General features: G+C 35.6%; 2 protein-coding genes across 3 annotated transcripts in view; both read right to left on the bottom strand.

Annotated features, from left to right (window-relative positions):
* Positions 1-15,021, bottom strand: part of LOC129790865 (UNC93-like protein) — a 1,060,245-nt gene that overhangs the window by 835,491 nt on the left and 209,733 nt on the right. The gene's annotated exons all lie outside the window — the stretch shown is intronic.
* Positions 1-15,021, bottom strand: part of LOC129790908 (carbonic anhydrase-related protein 10) — a 70,269-nt gene that overhangs the window by 5,381 nt on the left and 49,867 nt on the right. The window contains exons 4-8 of the mRNA XM_055828748.1: positions 10,017-10,153; positions 9,665-9,877; positions 7,462-7,557; positions 5,678-5,819; positions 5,480-5,559 (exon numbers count right to left, since the gene is read on the bottom strand). Coding sequence (XP_055684723.1) covers positions 5,480-5,559; positions 5,678-5,819; positions 7,462-7,557; positions 9,665-9,877; positions 10,017-10,153 — 668 coding nt within the window. The remainder of the gene's footprint in view (positions 1-5,479; positions 5,560-5,677; positions 5,820-7,461; positions 7,558-9,664; positions 9,878-10,016; positions 10,154-15,021) is intronic.

Genomic DNA, 15,021 nt, shown 5'->3' with positions numbered 1-15,021 from the left:
TTCCGGCGCCAAATTCAAAAATTCGCAAAAAAAGCATGAGAGTTATATGGGGGCTACCTGAAGGGGGGCTTTGGGGGGAAAATGAATACGGCCACTCGAAACCGCCTGTTATAAGGAGCCTCTGTACCAAATTTCATCGCGATCGGTCAAACGGTGTAGATTTGTATAGCCGAACACGACGGAAGATTACCAACAAACAGACCTTTCTTTATTATATAGATAGATGGAGAGCTCTCATCAATCTCAAAAAAAAAAATTGCAAAGAGAAGAAATCATTTTCATACAACATTTCCGGCGCCAAATTCAAAAATTCGCAAAAAAAGCATGAGAGTTATAAGGGGGCTACCTGAAGGGGGGCTTTGGGGGGAAAATGAATACGGCCACTCGAAACCGCCTGTTATAAGGAGCCTCTGTACCAAATTTCATCGCGATCGGTCAAACGGTGTAGATTTGTATAGCCGAACACGACTGATTACCAACAAACAGACCTTTCTTTATTATATAGATGGAGAGCTCTCATCAATCTCAAAAAAAAAAATTGCAAAGAGAAGAAATCATTTTCATACAACATTTCCGGCGCCAAATTCAAAAATTCGCAAAAAAAGCATGAGAGTTATATGGGGGCTACCTGAAGGGGGGCTTTGGGGGGAAAATGAATACGGCCACTCGAAACCGCCTGTTATAAGGAGCCTCTGTACCAAATTTCATCGCGATCGGTCAAACGGTGTAGATTTGTATAGCCGAACACGACTGATTACCAACAAACAGACCTTTCTTTATTATATAGATGGAGAGCTCTCATCAATCTCAAAAAAAAAAAAAAAATTTGCAAAGAGAAAAAATCATTTTCATACAACATTTCCGGCGCCAAATTCAAAAATTCGCAAAAAATGCATGACTGTTATATGGGGGCTACCTGAAGGGGGGCTTTGGGGGGAAAATGGATACGGCCACTCGAAACCGCCTGATATAAGGAACCTCTGTACCAAATTTCATCACGATCGGTCAAACGGTGTAGATTTGTATAGCCGAACACGACTGATTACCAACAAACAGACCTTTCTTTATTATATAGATGGAGAGCTCTCATCAATCTCAAAAAAAAAAAAAAATTTGCAAAGAGAAAAAATCATTTTCATACAACATTTCCGGCGCCAAATTCAAAAATTCGCAAAAAAAGCATGAGAGTTATATGGGGGCTACCTGAAGGGGGGCTTTGGGGGGAAAATGAATACGGCCACTCGAAACCGCCTGTTATAAGGAGCCTCTGTACCAAATTTCATCGCGATCGGTCAAACGGTGTAGATTTGTATAGCCGAACACGACGGAAGATTACCAACAAACAGACCTTTCTTTATTATATAGATTTAGTTGCTTAAACGTTGCATCAGGGTATGATGGCGCAACCCAAGCACGTTTTGTGCCTATGTTGCGCCTTTCACCGCAAGGGGCGCGTCTATCGCGAGAAATAACCCAAAACAGACAGAGAGTGGAATAGAAAAAAATGAGTCTGTCTCTTTCATTTATGTTTACAAACAGCAAAACTAGCGCCGCCCTGGTGGGTTGCTACCGAATCATTTTACAACGTTGTTGCAAAGGTTGCTGCATCGTTGTTTCAGAGTTGCAAAAAATGTCTAACATGGCCGACGGCATAAAAAAGTTGATTTTTATTTCATTATTCCGAGCAATTGGGAGCCCAAAATGATGTGGGAAGGCTTTCATAGGGATAGTTGGGTGCATTACTTGTGTTTAAATAATTAATTAAAAAAAATTAAATTTTTGACCCCTAAAAAAAATAATTTTCGGTAAAAAAAATTAAGAAAATTGAGATGGGAGCATCATTTAAGTTCCTTTGAGGCGATTTCATGACGGTAGAACCGGATGGCATATTTTTTTTCATTTGGAAAAAATCTAAAAACTCTATTATTAAATAATATAAATTATCCATTAGAGTTTGTCATTTATTATGATGGGAATATGGACGCCATATGATTATTATGGGCGTGTACCATATTTCCCTCCATTTATGACAGCGGAATGTTTTGAAATATTTTTTTGAAACATTTTTGTTTCAAAAAATTTTAGTTGCGAGACGGTATACGGGAAAGGATATTTCAGAGTTTTGCAACGTTGAGGCAACTAGTTGCGGCAACGCAGATATCTATTGACCATCTACTTCGAGGCAACGCAGATATATACCGTTAGACATGGTTGCATTGTAGTAAATGTAACTCCGCGCAACGTTTAGGCAACTATCAATGGTTTGTTGGGCTATAGTCTTACTTATGGACTTGTGTTTGTGATTATGGCGACTATGATAATCTAAGAAAATATTTTTTAGTTTTTTTTTTGTAGTGTTATACATTAAATATCAGTTATAGAATACTTTGTATGCACATAAGCAGTTTTTAATGCTTTGTTACTTTGTATTTGATCACGTTTCAACTCCCAACTTACAGCTTAAAATGAAATTCGCTAACACGTGATTGGAGACTAGGTTAACTAGTTCATTATATTTTTCATATTTTGTGTAATCAAATTAAACTTATCGAGTGATTGGATTGCAACAAAAACCCTCTAGTTAACAAATAATTTGGAGAGTTTTATTCATGCAACTATGTATGATGCATAACCTCCTTTTGGTATTGAGTGAACAATGAACGATGGCATTGTTGAAGTTGATACCCAAAATGGGTGAGCATATGCTGATTATCCCTCCAATTATGTATGCAAAAATTATACCCTGTTGATTTTAATAGGCGGCTATATGATCGGCCGTACTTTGCAATTACAGTGTCAAATGTTAATGAATCCTGTTCAATATTGTCATCATCACAAATGCTGGCTTCACCCAATTTTCCCTGGCTTCATCCCAACCCACTCCCGCATTCCTCTTGTCCGGCGAGGTGGTCCGGATCTATGGTATACACGATATTGATGATGGGTGCATATTAAATAGATATGTTGTACGTACATAGTATTAGGGTAGATGTGGGAGTGCCGTGTCCACAAGGGTGGGAGGAAGAGCATATGTATAGCAACTGTAACTAATATCCATATAAATGAAAATATTTTTTCACCCATCTATGCCTCATCCTAATTGATTTTCCGATGGCTCATTTGGATAATTTACCCGAGTCATCGGTGAATCACTGGCTTTCCGCCTCATCATTCATTATCACTCCCGAATGTCATTTGCATTTGACAAGGTGTACGTGACCGATGCACCAACAGACAAATCAGCAGGGACTAAGGATAAACGCACATGTATTTCCCCAACATATCTCCTCATTGAGTTCAAAACTATTATGTATTTAGCAAAAAAAAATGCGAAAAGCCTAAAGATTGGGCAAAAAAACGGAGAAAGGGTGAGAAATTAAAAATTGCAGCCACAATACCAACAGACAGCCCCTTCTCCTATATACTTCCTGGGCTCTATTCGATGCAAAAACGAGCACAATGCAAACAGGAGATTACCGTCAAAGGACACTTTTTTAATTAATTCCCTTCATGCATGGGAAACCATTGAAAAATTTGTGGATGAACAAAAAAATGGGAAAATTTGTTCTACACCAAAACTATTCTGGGAGAAAAAATGTACTCTCTCTATGAATAATTGATGCAGAAAATACTACATTCTGCTGTTTCTAAAGTACTCGGAGTATATACCCATAAAAATCTGTTTCAATGCATAAACTAACAAAAATATGGAACTAAATAAAGTTTGGTGTTTTGTGGACATTTTTTTTTATTTTTCAATTTATTAATAAAAGTTCAAGTTTACCGGAAGTATGTAATATGATTAATCTCAAGATTGCTTTAATTTAAAATATTCTATCTAATTACGGAGTTATTAAATTATCTACTCTTTTTTTTTCTAGATAAATACATACGCAAGAATTTCAAGAATTTTCTCATTCTTATTTTATCTTATTACATATTTTCAAAGAAACTTTCGAAGATAGTTATCCCATTCATCAGATATGATAGATTTAGGAAAAGTGTGAATAATAAACACTGAAAAAAAATTTAAAAAATAATCATAATGAGAAATACCTAATCTCCAATAACTTTCAATTCAAAACAGTGTGTTAAAGCTTTTGATATTACGCAAATTTAATCCCAATTTTTAAAAAAAATAATTTAACATAGATTGTTAATTACATCAAAGACATTGATGACTTAATCAAAGTATTTTATTGGTTTCAAAATATTAAAAAAAAAACATCTGAGTTTCACATTTAACTTATTTTCTGCCACAATATGAGTTTGATTTTAAAAGTGCATCAAACTGAAGCTTCAAAAGCTTCAAACTTGTTCTTCTCCTTCACTTTTCTTATTTATAATTTTTCTTTAAAAATAAACTTGTGGTTTTTTATCACATCACAGTTCATTTTTGCTCTATCACCACAAGGAAACTTCCTGTGCACGAGGAAATGCGAAAGTAAAGTAGAAAGTTTATCCGCAGAATTTTTCATATAAATATCCGTATATACGGGAAGATTGCGGTAATTATCCCTTAACATTTTGTGGTGAAAATTTTAGTACACACACACGCACGCGGGGTCCTTATGGCTTCCCTCTCCTCTCTCTCATTCAATCTCCATCTGGTATGTAATTTTAATGATAATGGGAGATGTAATTAATTCAACCGGTAATATGCCGTTTTGTAAATAATTAATTTAATTTCTATGCATATCCAAAGTTAAGGGTAAAGGGAACCCCTTGGAGGAAGGAGGGCGAGGGAAAACCGTGAGGACGAGATTTTGGTCTGTGTGAGAATCAAGAGTTGGAATCGTTGGAATATATACAAATGTGTTTTATATATAAACATCCTCAAAATGTCTCCCCATTCATCAAACGATAAAATGTGAGGTTGGCATGTATGAATAATGTGGGTGGATGGTAGTTTTCGTTCAAGGGCCCAATGTGAGAGGGCGAGGGTGGTATATAAAGGAAGGGATAGTCCTCATTTGGAAATCATGTCGTAGATTTGACGTCATTCTGCTAAAATGCCGGAAAATTGGTCTCCGTAAATCAATGCGAAAATGTTTTCATCCTTGTTTCTGCACAGAGGTGAACGCGCGGATCCCAACGAGGATTCTACATCTTGATGATGATGATGCCCGTGGTAAATGCCGTGGAAAGAGAGAAATTCAACGTTGAACCTTCACGACTCTCATGTGGTATCCATTTGGTGATATTTGCCGCCCCAAATGAACTCAATTTGCTCACTATTTTCACATGAAATGTCCCACTATATATTTTCAAGTACCATCCCAAATGGGGTTGAAATAAAAAGCACTCGAGATAATTCTCACCACCACCCCCAGCACAAGCTTGCAATATAGCAAACATTTGAGCAAATTGTCCGGAGCATACCGCCCCTCATATACATCACACAAGAACCTCTCAACGAGTGCAAATAAATTCAAATTGCTTTATCATCTTGCGCATTATCATAATCATATTTGTTTACCTGTTGCTTTGTGATGTAAATTGGCTTGTTAAGGACGATCCAGGTCACCGTTTCGTGGCATGCTGGCGACGTTGTGGAGCCTTTTTTATTGCCAATTTTTTTTTCCACGCAGGAGCAAGTGCACGCCAGGGATGCAAAGGGGGTGAAATAATAAATTATACATTTTAAGCTTCCACACCAGAAATCTGTATGACTTACCCTCATAAGTCATGTAGTGGTCCGTTTCGGGAAGGAGACCTCGTACTGAAAGTCTCTCAATTGACACCCTTTCGCCACCGAAGCGTATTTTCTCCAGCTTATCTGTGAGCATTCTCAGTTCAGCATTGGACAAGTCACCCAGCTGTAGATTAAAGAAATTAAACAGATTATTTTATATTGCAAAAGTTTTACATATTGCAGGGCACTGGGGTGAAGTAGGTAGCTTAAATTACTCGAAAAAGCTCTAAAAATCGCGTTTTTAAAGAGATAGAGTAAAATAACTTGAGAGAAAATTGTACAGAAGTATAATTGTTAAGGATTCATTTAAAATTTCGTTTTTTTAAATTAGAGTATAAGAAAATATTTATTTTATAATTTAGAGCGTTTTGTCATACATTTTCCCCATTCCCTTTCAATTTTACGGCAATTATTCTTAAAAAAATCTTTCTTCAACCAGAAATTAAAGAGAACAGCACAATTTTCCTTTCAGAGCTTTCGATCTCAATTAAACTTTTGGTTAAAAAAAAATATCCGAATTTTTTCAAGGTGACTAACTCAACCCCAATATTCCCTACTCTCAAAATCCCTAATTTTAGATAACCTTCAAATTATACTAACTGAGAATTACTAACTAACTAAGAGCTTTGTAATGATTTAATACCTTTTCTAAATATAATTTTCATATAATTGAATAAAGTATATAGTTTGTATTATAGGTACAACAACTTAGCGGCATTTGAGAAGGAAACTACCTAATTAGGGCTGATGGGGTGATTCAATTTATCGGCATATTGTTCCATTTTGAGAAGCGAATATAATTGAAACTATCGGTAAATAATGAAATGAAATTGGTTTGTCATCTCAATCAATACAAGAAATGGTGAAAGATTAATGAAAATAGAGCGAGAAAATCCAATTTTTCCCCCAGAATAAACCTTTATTAAATGAAGCAAATGAAGGTAGCTCCTCTTCTCCCCATTTCCTTGGGTGAAGCAATGCTGATAGTGTGTGCTATTCATGTGTGTACCTTAGTGAATGTGAGTGAAATTTAATATTTTCCCGACAGGTAATTAAAAGTGGATACAATTTTTCAAACATTTGCGTAGATACGTTTTTTTCCCCACGAGCTATGTCGCTTTGAGATTTTCAATAGAAAAAGCAATGTATGAGATTACGTTCTATGTATGGGAGGGCGATGAGATTAAAACTCTCATAGTGCAGAATGAGAGTAAAAGGTATTCTCCGACTCTGCTGCAAGTCATTATGTAAATCCGGACAAGTTTTTAAATATATTTTTCATGGAAGACTGCAAAATTTTAATCAGATGTGTTCTCTTACTGGGCTCCCCTCTCGTGCGCAGCTCATAATTTATGGATAGCGAAGGAGATAATTTGTGGAGACATGTAATATACGCTTCAAGTCATTTCTACTCACGGGGTGGCGAGTTGAAAATTACTTTTATGCTTCAAGAAAATAACATTCATTTTCGCGATGTTTTCCCTCCCATCCCCCGAGAGCCACCTCCACACTACGGAAGGACATACGCTTCTTTTTTTTTTTCAACAAATTCCACTTCACATGCTCTACTCTCCCCCACTTTGACGCGTCCACTTGAAAGTTCCGTGTCTCTGTAAACTTCCCAGCGAGTCCCTTTACCCTGTCTTTCCTATATAGGTACTCTTCTAAAGGGCAAAAAAATATTAAACAAACATTTACATTTTTTCCCTCTATGCTGAAAAAAAAGGAATTTACATACAAAAATGTGGAAATTGGTTTTTATTTACCTGAAGCAGAATTGCAATGCCGACAACACCCTGAGCACGATTTAAGGCTTCCGATATGTTTGAGTACAACTGTGAATTGTAGCCAAATATTTGTATCTGCAAAATCAACACATTTATTTTAGCATTCACAAATTCGTTTCATCTTTGCCGCCGAAAAATTTTTCTTCCTAAATACACACTCTTCGGGCACTATGTGCAAAAATTTCATCATCTCTTTTATCTCAAGCGAATTCTTTTCAATGTGGGTGGGGATTAAATGCGCCTTAGCCCCTGTGTGAGAGCTTCTCTTACGTTACTTTTCTTTTATATCCCCACGCTATATTTATTCATTTATCTTATTTATTTAATTACATCCAGTTGAAGGAAACTTGCTTGTTGGAATATCCCGAAGTAGAGTTGATAGGTTCAGTCGAACAGTTTATAGATAAGATGAAAATTTCAATGAATTTCATACAGTTATTCTATGCGTGAAAACAAATTATTTTCTTAAGAATATTTATCAAACAACAATTATCTTTAATCTCCCATCTACATCTTTGCATCGTCTCTCAACTCAGATATGGGAGAATATTGAGAAATTCGAGAAGTGAACTTTTAAGTGAAGAAAAATGATTTTATCACCGAGAATTTGGGTTTGAGGGAGCAAGTCATTAAATCAAAGAAGGCAAAAGCCCATCGTTTTAGCTTTGATATAATTAAGGGACTTTTCTTATATTTACTTCTCTCCAAACTGATACGGAGTCTGTGAATTTGCCGTGCCATAATTCTATAATTACAAAATTAATTCGTCGGAAATAATTTGTGGGAGCCAAGTCAACTTCTCAAATGATTTATTATTGGACAATTAATCCAGCACTCAAGACGGCAAGGCAGCTATGCCGAAATATTTGATGATGTTTTATTAACATCCATCTGGGGAAGATTTCTCTCTCCATTGGGATATCGTCTGAAGATTGAGTGATTTGGGGAGATTATTGGCCATAAATTAAAATTAAGTCATAATCAGGGGTTGAAGGTGAATCACCTTTATGTATTATATCTAGTTTGTAAGGAAGTTATTTGAATTTCTCCATCTGCATTAATTATCCTCCAACCCCCTTGTACGTCATTGGGATGGAATTTCTCGGTTAAAATTCCAAATCACCGACACATAAACCAACATATTTTCATAATGGTGTTTTGGGAATAAGATACAAGACGTATAGCGGCACCCTTTAATATAAACGGATACCATGTAATATTATATCCTTTTAGAAGCGTTACCTCCATTAGTCAAGGCGGAAGTTTCATCGCAAACCCATTGCCGTGTGCAAGAGAGGGTGGAAGTTTTCTCTTGTGAGACTTTTTGAAAAATTTTTCACACCATTCATAAACCACATCGGATATTAAAGTCCATATGCCGTAAATTTGCCAACCCTTAAAATACTACGTTCGCCCGTTTTTGTGTATGAAGAAACTTATGGGACTTATCATGAAAATGAATCATCCTCCGTCGTCTTCTAAACTTTGCCTGCCTCCCTCCTGCCTCATGTAATTGGCATTCAACTTTAAATTCTCACCCAGTTGGGGGTAAATTAATTTGTTTATGACTTAAATTGATTTTGGCAGAATTAAGTTATATGGGCTAACGTGTACGTTACAGTGAAAGTGAGAGCAAAGTGAGAACGATGAAATTCTTCATTCAATATTTAATAAACTTCCACGGAATTATATTATAAAAGTTTCACTGTGAAATTTTATACATTTTGCTCGGACTTTAAGATCATTCAGGTGGAGGGAAAAGAAGGATTGTGGGGGTGGGTGGATTGCTAAAGTTCCAACACCTTCAGGGGTAGATATGGGAGTTTATGTGCGTGAAAACGCAAGTGATACATCCTTCAGCTGTCCATTGGGATGAAGTCATTCAGGTGTGTTTGCCAACATCCTGTGGCAAACGGAAGGGGCGCGTTCAGGGGGTGGGGTACGATTAAACAATCAATCAATTCCGATAGACCAGTGGTGCACAGAATGGTTACCAAAGCACAAACCCCGATCAATTTCAAGAGCCCACATTGGGGAGTGAGTCATCAACTCCATGCCAGTGGTTATACATGGAATTTCTGTGAATTTGCACAGAGACACAGCAATCATGATCTCATTGTATGTGAGGTAAACTGCACCGTTGAGTGTGTATAAAGTTGCCAAATTAATTGTGAAAACTTACCTCTGCAGGAAATGTGTACCCTTCGACGCTATGCTCCGACCCAAACTGATCATGAAGGCCATAGTGGATGTGAATCTCATTGAATCGATACAGATACGAAAGGGGTCCTCCGCTGAAGTTTACCGGAACATGGGGTCCCTCGTAGGCCGTTGCCGTTTCATTGTTCACCGTAAATATGACACTGTGTCCTGTGTTGGCAATTGTGCCGCTTATCTGCAAATGAGAAGCGGAAAGGTTGTCCACCCCACGTAAGGGGTGCACATGCAGCAATATTCAGTAGGGATGCAATTAAGGGGTGTGTGTGTGTGAGAGGTGCGGCAAAATTGGTCGGACATCCACAATTATCACTTACCCTATGCTTATCGATATGTAAAGGCCTTAGATTTGGGTCGAATAGCAGACGCTGTGGCTCTAAATTAACTGGTGATTGTCTCCTGCCCTTATTGCATAACGACCACTCTGGGTTGATCAAACCCCAAAAGGCGGGACCTGCAACATAAACCCAACCAACATGTTAATTATGCACAATCTTTCCCACTTTACATTGTTAGTTGATTAACCCCTTTTTGTTTGTTAAACGAGTTTTCACACAACAGAGCTTTTTGCATAAAAATACCTATAAAACTTTGCTATATTTTTTTTTGTATTTGAAATTATGGGATGTTTTTACAAATTAACAGTTATTAACTTCACTTTTAAGTTAATTTTATTTTTACCTCTATATTTATTTTAGGCTTTAAAACATTATTTAAACTGAACCAGAGTTTTTCAGAATATATAACCTATACATATGTAATTACTTTGATTTAAATTCATTAAATAATTTTTTTTTGTGATCTTCTGTTAAAATTATCATTAATAAAAGGTTTATTAAAAAAAGAAGCTTAACGCAATAAATTTATGTGTATTGCTGATTGCGGTGTAATTCAAAGATAAATTCGGAAATTGCAGTATGATTTAATTTTGCAATTTGCGTTAATTAATTTTAATTCACAACTCATTCTCAATAATTTGTATATTGTTTATTTATGTAATACTAACGAATTTATTTATTTTTTTTAAATGATCTGTAGGTACTTTATTAATTTATTTGTCGCGCTGTGCTTTCTTTTTGCTTTATTAATTAAAAGCACAGCTTTTGCAATCTTTAAAATATAAAATATAAAAATATATAACTTAAACGTCGAATATCTTTCGAGGTTTAATAAATCAAACTAGAATTTTTCTGAAACATCATTACAAATTTGGAAGAAAAATTTTACTTTTCAGGTCGAACAAAAATCTATCATATCATAAAGGATACATCGAAGATACATTTTAATCTTTAAAGAAAAAGAATCAATCCTTCCGTAGCGTCAGCCAAGGAGATGCTATCGGATAGATTGCTCCTTTTTCTTTTCCTTTAAAAATTTAAAATTCTCGTCAGTTCCCAAATATAATAGACTAGTCAACCCGAGCCCCCAATCACGTGTGAGAAAACTCCATTTTAAGCTATAAAAGGGGGGCGTATATTAATAGGGGGGATGAATAATACGGTACCCCGAGAAATTCTAAAAATAAAAAAATCCCGTTATCTGACCCTTCAGCAGGTAGAAAATGGGAAAAAATCAATTTTTCTGTGGGGGCGCTATAAAGGGGGGTTGGGGCGGAATCCCATATAGCGCTTGAAACTCGTATTGACCCCCTCTACCCCCATACCAAATTTCATCAAAATCGGCCCAGCCGTTTCGGAGGAGTTCATGTGCCACAGACAGACAAACAAACAAACATTTCAGCTTTATATATTAAGATTTTCATCCATTTTTTTTTCTTTGAAAATATTACATTATGAAAATGTTTAAAATATCATATATTTGAAAATATTTTTATTTTAATCCATTCTCCAATCTCATTAAATATTTTCATGTGATGAAAAAAACTATACAATCGTGAAAATTAACCAGTTTACTAATATTTTTTTCATGAATGTTTTTTGTTTTTAGTGAGACAATTATTTGATTTTTTAATTATAAAATTTTGTTGATTGCCATTGAAGCTCTTTATGGACTTTATGAAAAAAAATCCCAAATTACATGTTATTGGTCTCAATAAAATTGAAATTTTGCATTTTAATTTTTAAACAATTTAATAAAATAAAAATTGGAATATACCTATATAATTAATTTTTTTTAATTTTATTTTTTTAAAAACCTACAAAATTAAATAGTCAATTAGCCACGTAGATAGAATATGTGGTCATTAATTCAGTGAGCTTTCCTCTGTCGGAGAGGATACCTAAAAATATTTATTACTCCTTTTTGCGCGTTTGTGTGTCCTTTCGCCCCCGAAGTGGACTTAATTTCTCATCTCGCGCAATTTTGCCGGATGAATGTCATGGCAGAGTATATAGGAATAGTCCATCTGCGGTGTCATTAAAATTACAGCATCGTCCCGGAAGAGAGCTGTGAGACTTTCTAGGTATAGTAACCCCGCAACCAATGTTTGTTCCGGCACACGACCACCGGAGCAGCCAACATAATGACACCATAAACCACTCCAAGCCGTTAATTAGTCATGGCGAAATTAATTCGATATAAATGTGTCATGCAAATTATACGCAGGGGCGAGGATTTTTTGGAGGGGACCATTCTCCGTGGAAAATTTCACCGAGGGGACCACCATGCGGACTCTGGGGCGGAAATGATAAAATTCCATTTATGACAAAGTGGAAAATTGCAGAGGGAAATTTCAATTTTTTTGTTCCGGTTTAACTTTTAATTTTTCTCTCGCCCGCAGAGGCTGTGATTCCATTTTCTGATTTGCCCATCCTGTGGGTTCAAAAAAAAAACGGGAATTGGCGGGAAATCTGATGACTTTTGCGGCATGGGGTGAACAATGTAATGACTATGGAAGAAAAGTCAATTCATTCTAGGGTGAGGGTGATGGAAATTTCACTCATTATCTGGAAAAAGTACCCATTTGAAAAAAATCGATTTTCTCACTGAAACGTTCTTTTTTTGTTGCTCATAGGGGCGTGATACCATCAGAGTTTGTCCCCCGAAAGGGTCACAGAATTCAGCACACCACTTGAGGGTGAAGTACACGGAAGAGTGACCATTCTAGTGGAAATTCAACTTGGGCATTTTTAAAATATCTATTTCCGGACAACATTGCTCAACCATTTCCATATTAAACTTTCAGAAATCTGGATTGTTCATACATTTTGGAGTATAACGTGCATACTGTCGGGGAGCTTTTTGCATTCCTTTCATTCCGTTCGAAAGAATTAACTTTGTTTCTTTGCTTCTCTATTTTTTCTTTCATACATAACAGAAAGGCAAAATTAATTTTTTTTTGTAAATCTTTCAAATAAAATAACTTTGAATTTTATTTTATTTCGTATTTATCTTTTAATTCAGATATGTCTTTGTACCAAAACTTTTATCTGGATATGCCTTAGAATTTTTTTCTTGTTCGCAAATAAAGTTCGGAAAAGCCTTTAACCGATTCTATTTGATTGATTGTGAAAATGAAAACTTTTTATCTAATTTTTATTCACCCGAAATAAACAAAGTAAATTAACCGAAAACACTAAAAAATATTATTGGATAAAATCACATAAACTTGAAAATATAAAAATGCCCGGAAAAGATACCCAAGAAATTATTAAATTATCAATAATTATAATAATTAATTAGAAATAAATTAATAAATAGGAAAAAAAATTAAAAAGAGATTTTTTTCAATCTGTTACATTTCAGTAAAAAAACCATTCACTAGAAAACTCATTTAATTTTTTTTCTGACTATTTTTTAATTAAAATTACCTCTTTGCTAGTATACAAAAATGCCATAAAGCATTTTTGCAATGTTCTAGCGTGAAAAGTATTTTAAAAAATGCACAACAAAAAAGCTTCCTGGGAAAGTATCTAATTTTCTCTGATATTCTATTTTGTTATAGAAAAGCTAAAATTAGAGCCAATACCTCTTCAGCTTTTAGCAGAGCGTTTCATAGTGACAAATATGCGAAGATAGTTGAGACGCTAGAAATTTTATATGTACATAATATAGGTTTAGTATTCATCATGGCAGCTTAGAAATTTTAATTGAAAATTAGTTGAAGCTCCTCTCAACTATCACCCGAAAATTTAATTACCGTGTAATACCTAAGGACTTAATAAGAGCTTTTGAGTCACAATAGAGATTTCTGTGCCGGAGGAGTATGTCTGGTGTGTTAGGCTCCTCCATCGCAATCACATCCACTGAAAATTCATACACAATATATGGAACCACCTACACACCCCTTAAGCTGTTTTAGCTCAATAATAAACGTCTCTGACCTCACCACATTCGTTTGCTGATGGCTCATATATACGGTGATAATAATGGGGTTTTGTTGGGGAGGAGAGGGGTGGTTGCTATATAGATAAAGTGCGTCTGTTAGGGGGTGACTTTTCGAGGGGTTGAGCACACGGTGTAAATCATATAAACCCTTAATTAACTCCCTGCCATGTACGTATGTGAAATTTCGTCGGAATATTAAAGAGACAGACGAGGCAGCAACTCTTGTCAACACTTGTTGATTGAGGCTAAAGTTTCGTCGAAGGAAGGAAAACTGTGTGGTTGAGACGACAACACCCCCAGCCCCCAAGCCCGCATATATGGGGTGACATGGTGCCACCGACACCCTCAGCATGTTTGCGTGCCCCAGAGAGAGATGACAACAATGCTAGATACTAAATCAAGTGACAAACATTTTCCCTGGAGCATAGCGATTTGCCAAATTTGTGTTTATCAAACTCACACAAGGTCCGATATCATAACCCAATGCTGACCCCTCCCATCTACTTCCTCTGAGAGAGCCACTCGGGCGGTGTGGTTGAAAAATCGCCGGAAATTCCTGATCCCTACCCGGCATGAGACAACAGGGCGGACCATTTGGATTTCCACAATAATTCCTCTTTGTCATCATTTATATATCGTTGTGACCCCCGAAAAGAAGAGAATTTTGTCACAGAGTTTTGGTAAAAATTTCAAGATTATTGATGAAGGTTTTTTATTTATTTTTCCTTGAATGAGAAAGAAACAATGTTGAATTTTTAATTAAATATTTCAATTTCCTTGAACATATCGTTTTATTTCATAGGAAGAAATTTTTCGTTAATATATTAAGCACATTTCTTTAAGATTTATTAGATTTGTTTAAAAAAATATCTTTGGATTTATTGATTTAATAATTATAAAAAAAATCTTTTTAAAAAAAAAGCTTTTATTTGCAATATGAATCTTCATGCTAAAGAACCAATTTGTAGCAAAGTTTTAAAACGAAAGCTTTCATCTAGGTTCTAGTGAGTAAACAACTCTCTGGAATGTTGACTT

This window comes from Lutzomyia longipalpis, chromosome 2 (assembly GCF_024334085.1).
Source record: "Lutzomyia longipalpis isolate SR_M1_2022 chromosome 2, ASM2433408v1".
Lineage (NCBI taxonomy): Eukaryota > Metazoa > Arthropoda > Insecta > Diptera > Psychodidae > Lutzomyia > Lutzomyia longipalpis.
Note: the sequence above shows the minus strand (reverse complement) of the source record. Positions and strands in the feature narration are given on the sequence as shown.